Source organism: Aristolochia californica, unplaced genomic scaffold (assembly GCF_029961685.1).
Source record: "Aristolochia californica isolate CCGP_79_NKW_82.1479 unplaced genomic scaffold, dmAriCali1.0.hap1 SCAF_13, whole genome shotgun sequence".
Taxonomy (NCBI): domain Eukaryota; kingdom Viridiplantae; phylum Streptophyta; class Magnoliopsida; order Piperales; family Aristolochiaceae; genus Aristolochia; species Aristolochia californica.
The window spans coordinates 2273888-2291590 of NW_027181804.1; the positions used below are offsets into that span (position 1 = coordinate 2273888).

Sequence of the window (17703 nt, forward strand, 5' to 3'; positions counted from 1 at the left end):
CTGCAGAGATCTATGGAAGCGAGGGAGTCTGGATGACAACGTGGAGTCGTGTACAGAAATGACCATTGAACGAGACGTTATACTCTTTACTCGAGGCTTATTTAATTAACACCAAAGTCCAACCTCAAAAGTTGACCAGCCACAGGTGATTGAATATTCCACTATTTTTATTAGAACATTTTAATAAACAAAAACACCCAAATTTCAAATTTTTTGTAAAATTAATTAATTTTTTTTTTTTTTGAGAAGTCTTCAAACCCTACCAGCTGTGGTTAACTCTTTATGGTCAGTTTTAGGGTGAAGTGGATATTTGTAAGGTATGAGAGAGACTTGATAATTAAAGAAAGATAGAGTGGTGTAAGCTAAGACTCTTGGGTTTTGGATTCATGCAACAATTAGACATCTTCCACAACCATCAAAAACATTATTAAAGCTAGTGGTTGCTACATTTTTATTAAATTAATAATATTTTAATATAATAATTTGATACCAAACTAGAAGTAAATTTATATAACTAACATGAGGGGACCATGAACTTAGGGTGACACTTATGAAATTAATTACCTTATTAAATATTTATTCATGTGTTGGCTATATTGTAATGGATTTTTTTAAGGGTCTTTATAATATGAGATGGGTGTGGAGTATATCACAAATTACCATTTTTTAATATTTTTTAAAAATAAAATATGGATCTATATGGCACAAACATGCTTGATTTAGTTTGTAATATTACTTATTTAAATGGTAAATTTAATTTCAAACACAAGAAAAAGAAAAAATGGTAAAAAAGGAGAGGGAGAGTAAAATTAAAAAAATTACACAAGCAACTCTAACTCGTCGAAGGATATATTATTCAGTATGAGTAAATTTTACGTAAAATTTAATAAAAATAATAAAAATAATATTAGAGATTAATACATGAGATTAGGATTTAAATAAATTTAATTTTTAAATAGTTTTATAATACATGTATGCAGAGAATCTTACGAATTGTTTTTAGAAATTATATCAAAATAAAAAACTAGAAAATGGGGTGATTGGGATTTATATATAATATATGAGAATGATTAATCTAGAAATTCAATGATACAAAGTATGAATTCACATGGGTTTGAATTAACAAATAAATAAATACAAATGGATGAAATTAAATAGTGTTGGATCTACCAGAAATCCCCACTTGTGAGGATTAGTCACAATTGTTTATGCATTAGTGATGACTTAAAATCACCATTAGAATAACTAATGAATGGAACATTGCATGTAATGTTCTAAATAAGTATTTTTGTTACCTATCCCGTTTATCATATTTTTGTTATGTTACCTAGTTTACTCGGATGTATAAAATCTTCATATGTATCCGATTTTATACGAATTTATCTGTGGGTAAATGGGTAAACGGGTAAGTAAATCAATAGTTTAATATTTAATTTTAAAATAATTGATAGTAAATAGTTAAAATAATTAAAAATTAAATTAAATATAAGATTCATAAAAAATATAAAATATTATAAAACTATAAAACTAATAAAATATTTTAATAACATTGGAAACAATCTATTGTCCTCTACTCTTTTCCCCTCTTTTAGGTCGGATTTATATTATATAGAACATAGTAAACGAGTAATCGGGTGCGAAAATATCTGGGGTAATCGGGAAAGTTGACCTGAATTCATACCCATTTTTCTTTAATACTTTTTTATAATTAAATTGGTAAAACAAGTAATTAAAAATAGGGCCCTTATACTTTGGGGGGACCATCTAAATTTTTTTAATTAAGGGGTATTATTATAATTTTATGGTTTTTATCAAGTGTTTTTTTGGTAGAGGATCTTTCTCATTTGTAGTAATGAACGGCTTATCCACTTGTCATGACTGTGTAAATGACTTACCCGAGCTACGTTGTAAGAGAAAAGATGCAATGAGAGCTGCATCTCTTTCCGCCACTGCTCCATCCTCGTGGCAGTTGCGCTTTCCTTCCATCAATGCCGCCTCTCTCGAATGGCCACAACTTTTCACAGCGTCAGCCAATCGGTTTCAGAAGTATGAGCGCAACCCCAGCAAATACTGGAGCGATTTCTACAAGCGGCACAAGAATAAGGTGTCAGCTCTGTTTACTTTAGCTGGTCCTTGTAATCTTTCTTACATTTGTGGATGGTTATGGGATAACATTTGTTTGTTTGCTAATTTTTTAGTTCTTTAAAGACCGGCACTACTTGAAGAAGCAATGGAGTAGCTACTTCACGGTAAGTGTAATTTTCAAAACAAATAGAACTTTCGTTTCTGAGTTGTGATACTCATTTGGGCGGTATCTTATCTGCAGATTGATGACACGAGCAACGAGAAGCGGAAGGTTGTATTAGAGGTGACTTATTTCGTTTTTTTTTTTCTCTTTGACCGAGTACTGTAGCTTCAAGGGTAACGTGGGTGTTTCTCGATGTGATGTCTTGGTTGATTTGAGTAGCATTTTACTTTTATTTCAACGTCGAGGTTCTGGAGTGCTTTTGTTGTCCAAACCTCGTTAGTACTGTTGCCAAACTTTGGACTCATCTTGGATCCCTAGAAATGGAAGGGGGGTGTGGAGCTTTGGGTTCATCGGTGGAAACTTGGTTGGTTGCCTTGCATTGGGGTGGAAGCGGTGGGAGATTAGCCGCTATGGTGGGGTGAGCCTTCAGTTAACCACTGATGATGTAACTTGTGCTTCGCGATAATGTTTCCAGAATTTCCCATTGAAAATTTTTATTAGTTTTATCATGTATAAAATAGTTAGCATAAGTCGAAGTTTTGTCCAATCCAATCTCGTTCTGGAGTTGGTGTAGTATGGTTTTGCATCAGCTTATTAGGTCCCTAACTGTTCTACTGACATTCTCTTTTCATCAGCTTATCTGAACCCCTATGATGATTATTTTGCAAGGTCGTGCTGGTTAATGAGAACTAACAATTGATGAGAGCATTGGGATATGCTATTTCTGGCGTCCCAATGCAAGAGCCACCTAAGAATGATTTACTGTTAATAATCTTCTCCCAAAAAAAACAAAAGGTGTGAGGTTAATTGTTGGTTCCCTTAAAGGGAAAATAAAGCTAAAGTGATGATGTCAATATTTTCTGCCTTTAAAAGTAAAATAAAAATTAGAAAAGATTATCAATTGCTTACTACCTTGTTCCATCTCATGATGAAGCAGCTCTAATTTACAAGTTTCCAGAAATATTATAATATCACTGTTCTTTCCAAGTTTGCATTTGGGCCTATATTTCCATTTCATTGTAGTTATGTGAGATTTGATCTGTTGTAGGTTGGTTGTGGAGCAGGCAACACTATCTTTCCACTTGTAGCCACATTTCCCAATCTATTTGTTCATGCTTGTGATTTCTCGCCACAAGCAGTAGCCCTTGTTCAGGTTTTGTCAGCCATTTCTTCTTTCTCTCTCTTTCTCTCCTTCTCTGTATGTTGTTTATGTTTTATTGCTTTTTATGCTCTTTGTATTTTTTGTGTCACTTAAACTATTAAACAAAAACTTGATGCATGTTATCTGGAAAAAAAAGGTAACTAGATACAATGACTTGGTTTTCATTGGCTTTTTTGGCAACATAATGAGTGGAAATTAGGGAAAACCACCTAAGATGCCATTTGGTAGACTTGGAAACGAGAACCCCGCCTCAAGTAACAACATTTATGTAACACAACTATTACTTTTATAAATGAGGATAACATTTTTAAGGTAAAAAACCCATTGAGCTGGCTTCTCTAAATGTTGTTTAATGTTGGCCAGAAATATGCTACCTGGTTACAATCACCTAGTTTTCCATGGTTTGGTGAGACAAGGATCAGAAAATCAGGGAGAACTACAAAAGCCACTTGTTGTTACCACTCAAGGAAATAGAAAAAACCACTTGTTGGTGGTCTTAGTGACAACATTCTCAGGCGTAAGAAACAATATTAATAAAACTGTGCTTTTACTATTATATTAGTTTTCACCAAAGATAAGGATAACATTTTTAAGGTAAAAAACTTGCCATTTAGTCGAACCCCTCAAAGGTAAGAGAATGCAAATGTCTCAGATGAGCAAGGTACCAGACAAAATACGAGGCACTTGCTTTATGTTTATGTATTATTATTTTTTTGTAAAATGTGAAATGAAGTTGGGTCCAAGGCCCATCCCAAAAATGACTAGCCAACTTAGGAAGCCTCTTTCCCAACTAATAAACTCAAGATCTTTGTACTCACTAATCCATGTGGGACTATTCCTTAACACTCTCCCTCACGTGTAGGCCATTTTTTTGTGGCTTTACAAGTGCATAATTTAGGTGTAAGCCCTCTTTTTTGGCTCTATAAGTGGATAATTTTAGGTATAGGCCCTTTTTTGTGGCTCTACAAGTGGATAATTTAGGTATAGACCCTCTTTTTGTGGCTCTACAAGTGGATAATTTAGGTATAGGCTCACTTATGAATACCTGCTCTGATACCATGTGGAGTTGGTTCCAAGGCCCATCCCAAAATGGCTAGCCCAACTAATAAACTCAAGATCTTTGTATTCACTAGTCCATATGGGACTATTCCCTAACATGAAATTCATTTAGAGAAACAATACACAAGGAATAAATTATTTAAAAAAAAAACATCCCCGAAAAACTAAACTCAACCCGTATCTAATGGGAATGAATTACCATGAGTATATGTTGCAAAGAGACCCCCAATCAAGCTAATGCATCAGCAACACAATTAGTACTTCTTACATCTGGTTTATGTCTATTGACATGTACAAAATTTAAATTTTTTATGTGAAGTTAAAAGTATTAACATTGTGAAGTTCTTCTAAATCAAGATGTACATCCAACTAGATATGGTTCTTTTTTTCTTCTTTTGGCAGGTGTAGAGCGAGATCTTTATGGAGGAAAATGACTTTTTAAAAGGATAAAAAACTATAGAATAACCTCCCAAAATCGACTTTTATCGCTCTGATGCCATGTAATATTGTAGTGTTGAAGGGATTAAAGGAGAAGAGAGAGAGAAATAAGAAGACAAGAAGAATGGAGAAGCAGCAATATGCTGCGATGAATGAGGGCTCAGAAAAATCGAGCCCTCTCTTATAATTCTTCATAAATACAAGTCAGAATTTAATGAAACTTCAAACCTAGAGTACGGACATTAAGTATAACTTGCTGTACTTAATGAGATTCATAAGACACTATGAAATGACCAAATTCCCCTATACCAGTATTTCAACAGGTTCAGTAACTTTAAAAAGAATGAAAAAAGAGTATTACATAATATAAAGCAGTTGGGCTCAAAAACATTAGCCTCAGCCTCCCTAACATGTCAACCTTAATCATGATATTATTTGCCAGGCTAGGCATATCTTGAAAGATTTGGAACCTTTCTTTTGGTCTTTTTAGTTCTCACTGAATCTCATTGCACCTTCAAAATTAAGATTTGGACTTACTTTTAGTATGGTGGCCAACCATGTGTCTGACAAATATAGAAGAATGAAACAAAATGCAGGCACATGAAAACTATAGAGCTGATCAGGTCAATGCATTCGTTTGTGATGTCACAGCAGATGATCTGAGAAATAATATTTCGCCATCCTCAATTGATGTTGTGACTCTGGTAAGAGTTACGTATTTTTATTGGAGGTTGATAAGTTTACTATTTTTTTATTATTATTATTTTCTTTGGTGTTATGTTTCATCTGCAACGGATGTTGTGACTCTGGTAAGAGTTTCATATATCTATGTGAATTGAACGTTTCCCCTTCTTCTTCACACTTTGTATGTGTAGTTTAAATACTGCTCAAGATTTACTCATTCTCATCTGATCTGTGACAAATCATGTCTAAATTCAGTTGATACATAAGAATTTTTGTAACCTACCAAGAAAACAGAGTACATAGCACCAATCTGTTATTCAAAGAAAAGAAATAGAACACATAATTGTGCTTACCTTCAAACTAACATCCGGACCAAATAATCTCAGGTCTTTGTATATAATTGTCATCTATGTGAACTCCTGACCCTATTTCATTCTTGCCTTTTTCTCTTATCTTTTTTTCTAATTGCGAACCATAAAAAGGTGCTCGCAGCGTCTTTACTAGCTTACCGGAATCATACAATTTTCAGTATATATATATATAAATGGAATCTTTCGGTATAATTTGCTAAATTTTGTTGGCATAAGATATTCATAACCTTTTAAGGTCATATTTTCTTTTATTTAACATAGGTTGTGTTAATCTTATTTCAACACTGATTTACTCTCTCTCTGCTTCTCTTATGTTCTCTATTATTTTGTGCAGATTTTTGCTTTGTCATCTGTGTCTCCAGGGCAGATGACCTTTGCTTTGAAGAATATAAAAAGAGTTCTTAAGGTTGATGTTGAGGGGTGTAATAAATCAGATTGTACTGTTTCTTTATTTCCTCCAGTGTTTTCTGCCATCTTCTTTTTTATCCTATGTATTACTTTTGTTATAGAAACTTATCAGTCAGTGATGCTGTTTGAATTTCAGCCTAATGGATTTGTGCTGCTCCGAGATTACGCTATTGGAGACTTTGCTCAGGTGTATTTGCAACTCTCATTTTCTGCTTTCTATGATTTTGAGGAATTTACTTGTCTTCTCTCTTTCCATGAGTATCAGCATCTCATCCAGCTGGTTGCAGATAGTCAACATTCAGAAGCATTCCTGCTTTTCTACTTCTTTTTCTAGGTTATATTGGTAGGATCATTGTTATATTCTCTCTTAATTTTCCTGAAACATCTTCTTGTGTCATTTTAATTTCTTTAAGCTGTCACCTATGGGTCTTTTTCTTCCTTTGTTTTATTATCAATATTAGCAGACAATTGAGATTTACATATCTCTGTTTTCACCTGAAGCTGCGTAAAAATGCGAAATACAAAAAATATTTTCTCTGGAAGTATATTACAAACAATACTAGAAACTAGGGAAGACAAGAAAACTTTTGAAATTAATTTTACAGAGAATTCTTAGGAATGACATGAATAGGTGAGAAAATAAGAGATGTTTTTGTGGTTAATAGGGAACTTAAAGGATGCTAGTGAGAAGAGTTTTTGTACTGTTGGTTGATAGATTGGCAAGAGATGGGGGCAGGCAAAATTAAGATGGATAGAACTCATGAGTTTTGAGGAAAGACATGAAAAAGCCAAGCTATCACTTGACCTATCTTAAGATAGATGGTAATGGTGGAAAATGGACTCATGTAGCTGGGACAAAATTTCAACTTCATGAAGATAATGTTTCTCCTTAACTAGAAAAAATAAAATGATAATTATCTTTAAATAATTTCTGATAGTTAATATTGAAGTGTGGAGATGTCCTTAGATTTATTTATTTATGGTAAGTATGCCACTAAGTATTTAACTGTAGGTCCAAAGGCCAGTATAGGAGCATCTATGTCATGCTAGGAGTAAAATAGTTTTCCAATATCTGAACAGCAATCTAAACCCAAATTAGCAAGTAGAAGTGGATTCTTGTAACCAATGTTAATGTACTTTACAAAAAATCTATGATAATTTTCCAGTTTCTCCGCTATTGGACATTCAATCGATTAGCCTGAGAAATAAGTGAGATATTTTGCCAACTCAGGTGCTACAGAGAAAGATTCCACCTTAGATATGCATTGTTATATCCGAGGATCTTTGTTTTAATTTTAATGGCGTACCTGGTCACTTTGGTGGATTGATACAGTCTCTTTAGCTGTTTGAGTTGTGGATTTTGTCTTGCAATGACTAATCAGGAAGTTTCGACTTTGGACTTTTGATTTACTACTACGAGAACCATGCCTCTTGTTTGGTGCTTCTTAGGCTTCTCAAAGTGTATCTTCTTTCAGGTTACTTTGTCATGCTCTGCTGTAGATTGTTATTCATTCAACGTTATGTTCTAAATGCAGTTCTATTGGTCATTTTACGGCATTATATATGTATAAGTGAAAAAAAATGTGATGAACAAAAGTCATGGTTTTGGGCTAAACATCAAAACATCTACTCCTGAATATTTTAGGTGATGCTTAGTAGCAAGAACCAGATGATTAGCAAGAACTTCTATGTCAGAGGTGATGGAACTGTAAGTCCCGTGCCGATCCTTATAGCTTTTATTATTAATCTATGGGCATAATCAACCCTTCCACCATGTCATTTGTTCGTTGTTGTTTTTTTTCAGTGTGTATTTTACTTCTCTGAGGCTTCCTTGTTAAACTTGTTCAAAAATGTCGGATTCGGTGCTGTTGAAGTGGGGATATGCAGCAAACAAATAGAGAACCGCTCAAAGAAAGTGCTTATGGATAGGTAAGTGAACTTTGCTATGCAGACCTCTTTCGTATAATTTTTTTGGATGAAAGTAGCCAATGAGCAGAAAACCCAATTCATCTATCTTTTTATATATTCAGTAGCTGTTTTTCCCCTACATTTGTATTTCTATCTTGTTGCACAAAGAACTAAGTACAAGGAAGAGGCGTTTCTTTTATGCATTTTTTCTTTACCCTGTATTCCAAAACCAGTTCTTGCCTTACTGCATCACTCTACAAATAGAATTCTTTTGAAGAAAAAATACACTGCAACTTGCTCTGCATTATTTGTTTTTTTTTTCTCATTGGAATCAACTGCAACATCTTCCTCTATATCAACCATACACCCATTGTTGTTTGTCTTCCCATCACAGCAAAAAACTGCAATAAATCCTTCCTTGGCTGCTTATCTATTAACTATAGGTTGCATAAAGGTGTTTTAGTTAGGTCTTCTGGTAAAGGCAAAATCCTTCACAGATGTGATGTTCTGATTTCTGTACATTGATTTTAGGCGCTGGATACAGGCCGAGTTCTGCAATTTATTCGACTGACTTCCTCATACATACAATCTTCCATAGATACAGTTCAGTTTCAGAGGAGTTGGGTTCAGTTCAAGTGGTAATCTGGTCTGCGGGGATGTAAGGAAATTGCTGCAGTCCTTCCTCATTTGCCATTCTTTACACCATGAGCTTGTATTGTAAAAAATAAGCTAATTAGATATTTTTCATGTATTATTCTATTATTTAAAAAAAAATATAAGATTCTACCTTAACTAGATCCAAGAATCTATAAATTGAGATTTTTCTTGTTATATGAGAGAAATCTATAAGTTTTTTAGTGTAAATATCAATGATTATAAGTGGGCAATGATTGGATCATCTTTTTATCAATGATTATAAATCTTGTTTTTGTAATCTAATGATTGGATAATCTTTTAACTTGGATTTGAGGTTCATTGTTCAAATGGGTAAAAATAATATAAAATATGGTGTAAAAAATCTTATGTGGGGTCACTTTGTTTAAAAAGAGTTTATTTAAATCATTTATAAGATATTTAATTTATTATTTTTATAGTTTTAAAGATATTTAATTTTTCTTTAAGAGTCCATATCTTTGAGAAAAGATCTTAGGTTTTAAATTTAATTTATACTAAATAAATAAAATAATAGATAAAAATAGATTTATAGTTGATAAATAGTAATTTTTATTATAACAAGTTAAATTAGTTAGATCAAATAAGTTTTTCGAAATTTTATATTAAATTTATTTGTCCAATTAAATAATTGCTTGAAGCCTTGAACTCAACATATTGACCTCTATATAATTTTTTTTATAAAGATGGAAAAAAGAAAATCCATTCCAATGAAAACATCCCATGACATTTCTGGAGCTACAAATTGAACCTGTGGCCGTCGTTCGCCGCGGCATGTTGGTAAATTTTCATGTCCTTTCTGCAGTGCTTGAACAAATTTTCATCCTTGCGTGCGGAATCCATTGGAAGAAACTAGAAAGGAACAACTGGTGCAGTTGTTAGTCGTCACACTTGGGTTCGATGGCATCGGCTCTCAATAGTTCGTCGTTGTTAATTCCTCAATATCTGATTGAGGTAACATTTCCCAGTTCTTATTTTCTGTTTTTGTGCTTCAGATTGCTTTCATTCTGCTGAAATATGTCCCACTTCATTAGAAGACGTAGATCCCTGTTTTTTTTCTTGTTTTCGTTTTTTTAATCTTTCTTTCTCGTGGCTGACTGCCCACTAAAATTTCTGCCAGAAAGAATGGAAGCTTAGTTTTGTAATTGGCCTGAATTGGATTTTCCTTGGTGTCGACTAGTTATGTTGTTTATAACATTTTCGCGGCTTCACTTTATTGAAACAGTACTTGAATAACTTATCTTACTGCCAGTTAGTCTTTTGGTTCAGCCGTATTGGAAAAAAAACAACAACAACAACAACTATTTCCTTTTCGGATAAATGAAATATCATTTATGGATAACAACAATATGGACCTATTTAAGCCTAAAATAGATGTCAAAGTTTAATGTTTTGGTTTTCTTAGTCGTTCTTTAGATGAGTTCGGTAGGCTTCTCTTTGGCCATTAATGGATTCTCGCAGCACATCATACAATTACTGAGCTTTATTTTAGCGTTTTGTTTTGAAAATGAGCCTGTTTGAATCTCTTTCATGGGTAATCATTGATCATTGTTAACAGGCGAATAAAGGTAGAATCAACCTTATTTCTACCACTGTGCCCTTTACTAGAACTTGCCCCACAATAGCAACAAAGGAAAAAGACCGCCGGTTTGCTTTGGTAGTTCAAGTCAAGACGTCCACTGAAGGGGATCGTCTTGTAAAAGAATCTTCGTCTGTCGATGATAAGAATGGTCAGTTCTTGTTTACCTCTTCTTGGTAAATATCTGATTTTTTCTTTGAGAAGAAGGTATTTTATTGTATAGAAATATAAAGGAAATAAAATAAAAAAAGAAAGAAATTGCTTCCGATTTTTAATTTCAATATTTCTTCTGCTTTGATACTAAGTTTGTTCTGCTTGACAACAATTGTTTCTGGACATTAGAACTCTTCACTCATGAAGTCATCAAATAGAAATCTCCTAACAGTTAGAATGATCTGTTTTATCATGTATGCAGGAAACACCTTCATGAGGAAATAGAATTGGCTCCTTTTGTTATTTTTTCATTACGATTATTATTTTGAGTTTTCCTGCAAAGAAAATTATAGCCTCCCTCTCCCCTTTCCTCCGAGAAGAAGCATTTGTCTTCTTTAAGGGATGTCTTAAGAAATAATAGGTAATCCTCTTTGTGCAATGTTGGTGTGGAGGTCCATCATGCAACTGTTCTTCTCTCTGCATGTTTTTGTGGCCAATGGATTGGATCCATTTAAATGGCTGTAGACATGAGGCAGTTGCCCTTCCATGTTATAGTGATCACTTTTTTCATCCATGAGAGTGTGCAATTACCTTGTAGACAGTTTGGTTTAAACCTGAAGTAGGTAAACTCTTGATTATTTAGCCGCAGAGTTACATCAAATCATCTGTTTGTTCTTACTGGTTAGATCTTTTACGTTTCCAATTCTTTTAAATATCTTATTCTAATGTTAGCATTTAAGTGTATTCATCTTTTGTTCTTCAATGTAGCAGAAGACATGGATGATGTATACTGTTCATGCAAGCATTTTATGCAACAAATATGTCTATGGCTTGTATTATGCTCATGATCAAAACACTGCAATGCTGCTGATAACAATATCTTATCCAACTTCCGTTTAATCTAACTTTTGTCATCAGGTTGCTTGAGTTTCTTTTGACAAATGCTGATATGAGATGAGTCCTGAATTTGATTGACTATTTAGTCTTTGATTTAACAATCTTGAAAATCTTTTTGAGTGAAACAATGTCCTTTTTCCTGGGGCTCTTTTGTTTGCACCTTCTATTTGTGACAATCTATTTCTGTTGTTCATATTCTTATGATGTTATACGTTCACACAGTGGCTGTTAGAGGATTCAAACCAAATAAATGATGTTAGCTCATATTTCTTAGCCTGGGGAATGGTGTATACTTATACTCTTGTTATAATATCAATCATACACTTTCTTTTTTCGAAAATGCCTATCATAAAATTTTAGATCAGATAAAATGTGTAGATAACTTGCTGTAACTTGAATTAGTTGGTTATTTAGCCAGGCAAATCTGCTACCTAGTATTTCACCTTGTATTTTTTTTCTTTATTTGTGCAAATCTGCGAGTGCAGGCATTGGAACGCTTGGCGTCCATCATGTCGGCCTACTATGCCAAAACCTTGAGAAATCATTGGAATTTTATCAGAACCTCTTGGGTAAACTACATTTTGACAACCTTTTTAAAATAGTTTCTTGCTTCTTGAATAATCACCCATTATTCATATCTTTCTTCTTGTGGAATTAGGTCTTGAGATAAATGAAGCAAGGCCACATGACAAGCTACCATACAGAGGTGCTTGGTTGTGGGTGGGATCAGAGATGATTCATTTGATGGAGCTTCCAAATCCTGATCCTTTAACTGGACGTCCTGAACATGGTGGCCGGGACAGGCATACATGTCTTGCAATTCGGGATGTATCAAAACTAAAGGATATTTTTGACAGATCTGGTAAACTAAACCTCTTGGATTCACATTTTAGTTGTATTTTTTAGCGAGTCAGTACACCTTCACTAAATGGACAATATAACGTATGACTGAACTAGTCTTCAGGAAAATTGTTGCATGTTGTTGTCTCACGGCTACCCGATTTATATGATGCATTTGTTTTTTATTTTTTTAATATGTGCTGCTCAACTGAATAAATTTGCAAATAAGGACTTCATGTTACTGTCGCTTTTAAGAAAGGCATTTCTGGCACCACAATATCTTCCCTCATTAGACTAATTGCATTCCTCTGAGTATTCTCTTTTGAATGTGCTATTAATCTTTAAGTACATTTTTCTTTCCCAACTAAACTAAAAGTATGGAATGATATTCTTCCTCTTATCCTGTTGATATTAAAGAATTATTCTTTATAAGATAAAAGCTGTTGGTCTCATAATCTGGTTGTTTTCATGAAACATTTTTTTTGGAGTATTTTACCTCTGTTAGTTTGGACATCTCTGTCTTAGTTGAGGGTCCTTTTGTAGGCATTCCATTGGAGCATCCTGAATGGTTGATGTCATAACAAGAAATGCTTGTCACATCAAATTATTCCAATAACATGCAATTTAAAAATACGCTATTTAACATTATGGCCTTTGCTCAAAGGCCAAAATAGGAGGTTTTAAATGTGAGAGGGTTCAAGTCTCACGGTAGGGTTTAGGGTGGAACTGATATTCAGAAAACATTGTTGTTGGTCTTACTGTGCAGGCATTAGCTACACTCTCAGCAGGTCTGGTAGGCCAGCAATTTTTGCACGTGACCCTGATGGAAATGCACTAGAATTCACTCAGATTTGAGACATCCCAGACTAAAATTCTGTGATACATGATCACATCCTTCTTCTATAATCTATATATTTTCTGTATTAAAGTCTCTGGATATTGCAGGTTATTTCCACTTAATGATCAAATTGAAGTTTTTATGTTCTACATCATGTGACCATATAGCTTTTTTTCTTTTTTCTTGGTTTTTTTAAAGGAACCATGTATTGTGAAGTTTTTACAATAATAAAAATGTAAAGCTTTTAGGCATTGTCTCCCATGCAATTTTAGTTTCTGTTTTGGAAGTCTTATGTACATGGTGCACTTTTAAGAGCAAAAGGATTATGGATGGTGAGATTTGCATAAGTGGGTTGAATTGCTTGCCTACCATGAAGCATCGGAATATTATTTTTTTTCCAGCAGAGGGAAGAAGTGGCTAGAGAAAGAAGATTACTTGAGACTTTATAGGGAGTAAGATCTATAGAAATATGACTATAAACTAAACTGGAAGATAAGAAGTTTTATTAGATTTCAATTCATCTTTTCTCTTTTTATCTTCACTGTTGTATTTTACATAAGAATGCTTATTGGAAAACCTGCAGCAAAAGAATGATAATACCATTTCATGTATCCCATGACTCAAGGCCAAGGAGACTCAAGAAAAATTTACATATTTCGTCCTCCCACAGCAGGTGGATTTCTCAAAAAAATTGTTCCTACAGTGTTAAATTCTGCAAATAGAATCATTCATGCAGTTCTAACGCTTGCATTGGCATGTCAGAGACTGTAGGTTCTTCTGGTTTTTCCTTTTCAAGTTCATCTTCCCGTGTCTTCAGCTCTGTTTCAAGATCTTTGACCTCCCACGTCAAATTTCTCACACTTTGTGCTTCTGCCAACTGACTGAATGATGGCAACTGTCAAAATCAACAAAATAAAATTTTCAGCTGACTTCATATTATGGTTTCTCTGCATTACATTCAGATCATATCATGGATTCATCTCTTGAAGACGAAGAAACATGTAAATTTAGAATACCATAAACAATACAGATAAACAGATCATGAAAGGAAAAAACGATTCAGGTAACAAACCAAAACCATCAAAACTAGACAAAATCACCTTTGCGATTTGTTCCATCTGTTGCCGAAGATCTTCATCTGATTCATCTGTGTGCATTACTCGGAGAACTTGCAAGACATGGTCGTGAAGGAACTCAGAGCAGTGCTGCTCAACAGTGCACCTGGGTATGGCAGACTGGCAGCCAACCGAGTGAAAGGGGCAATTCATAAGCTTCATAGGGCAGACTGTGATACAATGCCTATCCATTTCACATCTCATGATGATCGCCGGGCATTTCTGCTCACATTGAAGAAGCTTAAATGGACAAGCGGATTCATGCTTTTCTGAATGCATTGCACAGAAAGTTGCACGACACCCTTCACTGCTGCAGCGCAGCCCCCTAAAATTACATTCATCCTTGTGCTCTACAAGTTCTTCCATTTTGTCAAATTTCACGTTACAGTGATTCGCGCTCTTGTAATCTACATTTTTCAGTAGAATTTCTGCTACGGATTCCCTTCTTTCCAATAACCAGAACCCATTTGCTTCCATCTCTTGCACAAACTCATCTATCTTGTCTTCCCTCCTGTCACTGATCAACCAGTTGGAGACCCGACCGAGAAGATTCCTCTTTAAACCAGAGAAATCATCTAAAAAGAGGGAAACGATCTCAGTGGGATTGTCCAAAACTTCAGCGTCCTCGTTTCCCTCTTCCATTAGCGTTTCAGCCACAAATGTTTCACTCCTCCCGGTAAGATAGTCTACCATCTCCCTCCTCATGTCGACCGCCACGGTTGCAGGGGTTCTGAAGAGATCACCGGTGGTGTTATCAACACAAGCGGCTGAAAGTCCCATGAGCAATACTTGCGCTAGCTTGTGAACCAGTTCTGTATCGCACAGGCCGCAGGAGAATAATGGGCCACCTTCCTTCACGGCCTCCAGCTTCTTCTGTTCGGCGCCGGCATCCAACACAGGAACACCCATGTTTTCTTGAATCGATACAGATTCCTCTATGCCGTTGACTTGTACCATCCTAATTCAAAACTCAGTAGCTATGGTTGCTTCCAACAAAAAACAAAGAACTCGAAAACGTACCGTCAGACTCGGTTCTCCCTCTGATCGAAATGCGAGTTATTTACAGGGCTAATCGCATTTTTTAGTTCAGCTTTGGATTCAAGTTTCAGAGCAAAGTTGAGGGAATGAAATGCTGAGTCTGTAATGAGCTTTCGTTGCCGAAGCAATCTGGATCTGAAGTCGGATACCTCATTCTTCAAAACCAGAGGATTTCATGGCTTTTTTTAGGCCCATTTTTTCTTTTTTTAGATAATCTTGTGGGAGTCGATTATCGGGGGATCTGTGGTGGTTTTCAACTTTTCGTTGCTTTTTTGATTCATTTCCGCCGTACGAACTTCGCGTAATAGACGGGCGGACAAATTTCCTTTCTTCCTCTTCTGGTCGTTAGAGCAACAGGTGGGGAGCTCAGGTGACACACAATCTGAAACCATTAATATTTTCTGAATTTCAATTCCAATGGCATTGATCAGCTTCTCAATTAGTCTGATGTACAGGAAACCCACTGGGTGAGTTTCTTTTATTGTTTTTGGGTAAAAATGGCGATTCCTTTAGTTAGGAAAATCCATGAATGAAGCGGTCTAAGCGCACAGCCAATAACCCAACAAATCTTTTCCATTGGCAGCCTGTGCTGGTGTTTTGGAAGGAAGACAGAAAGAAAGGAGAAGAAAAAAAACCAAGGAAAAAACAAAAGAAAAATTTCTCCTTCACTGCCATCCATCCACCCATCCACCACCATCACCACCTCTGCAACAGCGTCAGCACATTCAGAACTCGGAACGAAGATCACTACCTCTGCAACAGCGTCAGCGCATTGGACAAGAAAGCAGAACCCAAAACGAAGAAGAGGAAGAAGAAGAGGAAGGGGAACAAGAAGAAAGAAGAAGAAAGAAGAAAAAAAAATCCTCCATTGATGTAAAATCTGAAATGAGAGCCCTCCTTGGGTCAAAACACCGGATGGGTGATGGGCCGCCGAGCTATGCCGTTTGCGACCTCGTTGTTCGATCTTTGATCACGCTCCTCATCATCTTCTCCATCTTCTCCCTCGCATTCATTCTTCACCTCCACCACAAGACCAGGAAGTGCCATCTCCTTCGCGGCTTCAATTCGCTGTGGCCCGTCCGCCTTCTCCTGGTGGTCTCCGCCCTCCTCTTCTCCACAAGTGAGCTCCTCCGCCTCTCGCGCTTCCGCAGAGAAAACTTCTACCGGTTTCCCATCCTCCCCGTTCTTTCCATATTCCGTCATGTTGGCCTCTGCAAGATCTATATCGTCGCCTCTCAAGGGCTCTTTCAGCCGGCGTTTTTCATCACCCTTTTGTTTCTTCTCAACGCTTCTCTGCGAAAACCCGACTACGAGGAACACACCCTCATACGGGCGCTCTCTCTCCTGCTCTTTTCCTGTATGCCTCTCTTCCTCCTGCAGACCCTTTTCGTCTTCTTCTCCGAAAGGCTGCTCCTCTGGTTCGGGGAAAAGGGGATGCTAATAGACTTCCTCCGTGGACACTCCCACGCTGCCGTCAAGGGAGGGACTAACGAGAATTATGTCCTCTGCGCATACCCACTTTTCAGCACCTTCCTGCTTGCGACCTTCGGGGCCCTTTACGTCGTCTGCTTCGTGATCGTGTTCTGGCGAACAGTGGAGCTCGTCATCAACCGCTCCCTCAGGTTGAGAGTCTACGGACTCGCATTCGCCGTCCTCTCCGCCATCCCAGCGCAAGCAGTCTGCCTCTTCCTCTCCCTGTTCTGGGATCCCCACGAGAATGCCTTCAATGTTCTCTCCACGGTTGCGTTTCTCTCCGTGGTGCTATGTGCTTTCGTAGGAGAGGGGATCTTGGTCATTCGCCCCATTCTCGATTCCTTGGCTGTAGGTGGGTAGAGTCAGTTCGGTGGTGATTTTGAGCTCTCCTCCAAAACGGGAGAAAGGAAGGGATTCAGTGTTGTAAATGAGGAAATTGGTTTTATTTTTGTGAGATATGTGGTTTGATTGTCGAAAACTTATCTCTTACTGTTTTTTTTTTTTTTAATCTCATCTTTTCTTCTTTTTTTCATCCTTGGTTTAGCTTAGATTCACAGTGCTTACAATCAAACGAAAAACAACTGAAGTTAAAACAAAGATCAAGAAGATGGAAGACTCTACAGGATCCATTATCTAAAGAACTTCATTGTGGATATGGACATCTTATAGGCAGCAAAGCTTCTTTTTAGATTGAAAATGTGAACTTGCTAAGACTACTCGTTTCAGTTCTCTCCTTATCAAAGAGAAATCAACCCAAGTTTGGATTTTTATATGAGAACACATGAAACACATTGTTATTCTTTTTGTCACATCCTTAAGA

At 36.1% G+C, this 17703-nt stretch overlaps 4 protein-coding genes across 4 annotated transcripts; 3 read left to right on the plus strand and 1 right to left on the minus strand.

Moving 5' to 3' along the window:
• The first annotated feature begins 1913 nt into the window (after window positions 1-1913).
• LOC137948163 (tRNA N(3)-methylcytidine methyltransferase trm141-like) lies at window positions 1914-9156 on the plus strand. The gene is made up of 10 exons (XM_068794136.1): window positions 1914-2104; window positions 2199-2249; window positions 2327-2368; window positions 3297-3401; window positions 5504-5611; window positions 6297-6368; window positions 6507-6557; window positions 8016-8078; window positions 8175-8299; window positions 8810-9156. The coding sequence occupies exons 1-10, from the start codon at window positions 1925-1927 to the stop codon at window positions 8847-8849; spliced, it is 837 nt and encodes a 278-aa protein (XP_068650237.1). The 5' UTR covers window positions 1914-1924; the 3' UTR covers window positions 8850-9156.
• Window positions 9157-9683: 527 nt separating this feature from the next.
• On the plus strand, window positions 9684-13496 carry LOC137948164 (uncharacterized). Its single transcript, XM_068794137.1, has 5 exons — window positions 9684-9904; window positions 10509-10680; window positions 12065-12148; window positions 12238-12441; window positions 13186-13496. Exons 1-5 carry the CDS (start codon window positions 9851-9853, stop codon window positions 13272-13274), a joined length of 603 nt encoding a protein of 200 aa, XP_068650238.1. The 5' UTR covers window positions 9684-9850; the 3' UTR covers window positions 13275-13496.
• Window positions 13497-13835: 339 nt separating this feature from the next.
• Window positions 13836-15089, minus strand: LOC137948161 (uncharacterized). Its single transcript, XM_068794133.1, has 2 exons — window positions 14358-15089; window positions 13836-14152 (listed from the first exon to the last, which is right to left on the minus strand). Exons 1-2 carry the CDS (start codon window positions 15075-15077, stop codon window positions 13982-13984), a joined length of 891 nt encoding a protein of 296 aa, XP_068650234.1. The 5' UTR covers window positions 15078-15089; the 3' UTR covers window positions 13836-13981.
• Window positions 15090-15635: 546 nt separating this feature from the next.
• LOC137948159 (uncharacterized) lies at window positions 15636-17328 on the plus strand. The gene is made up of 2 exons (XM_068794129.1): window positions 15636-15780; window positions 15994-17328. Exon 2 carries the CDS (start codon window positions 16296-16298, stop codon window positions 17241-17243), a length of 948 nt encoding a protein of 315 aa, XP_068650230.1. The 5' UTR covers window positions 15636-15780; window positions 15994-16295; the 3' UTR covers window positions 17244-17328.
• Window positions 17329-17703: the final 375 nt, after the last annotated feature.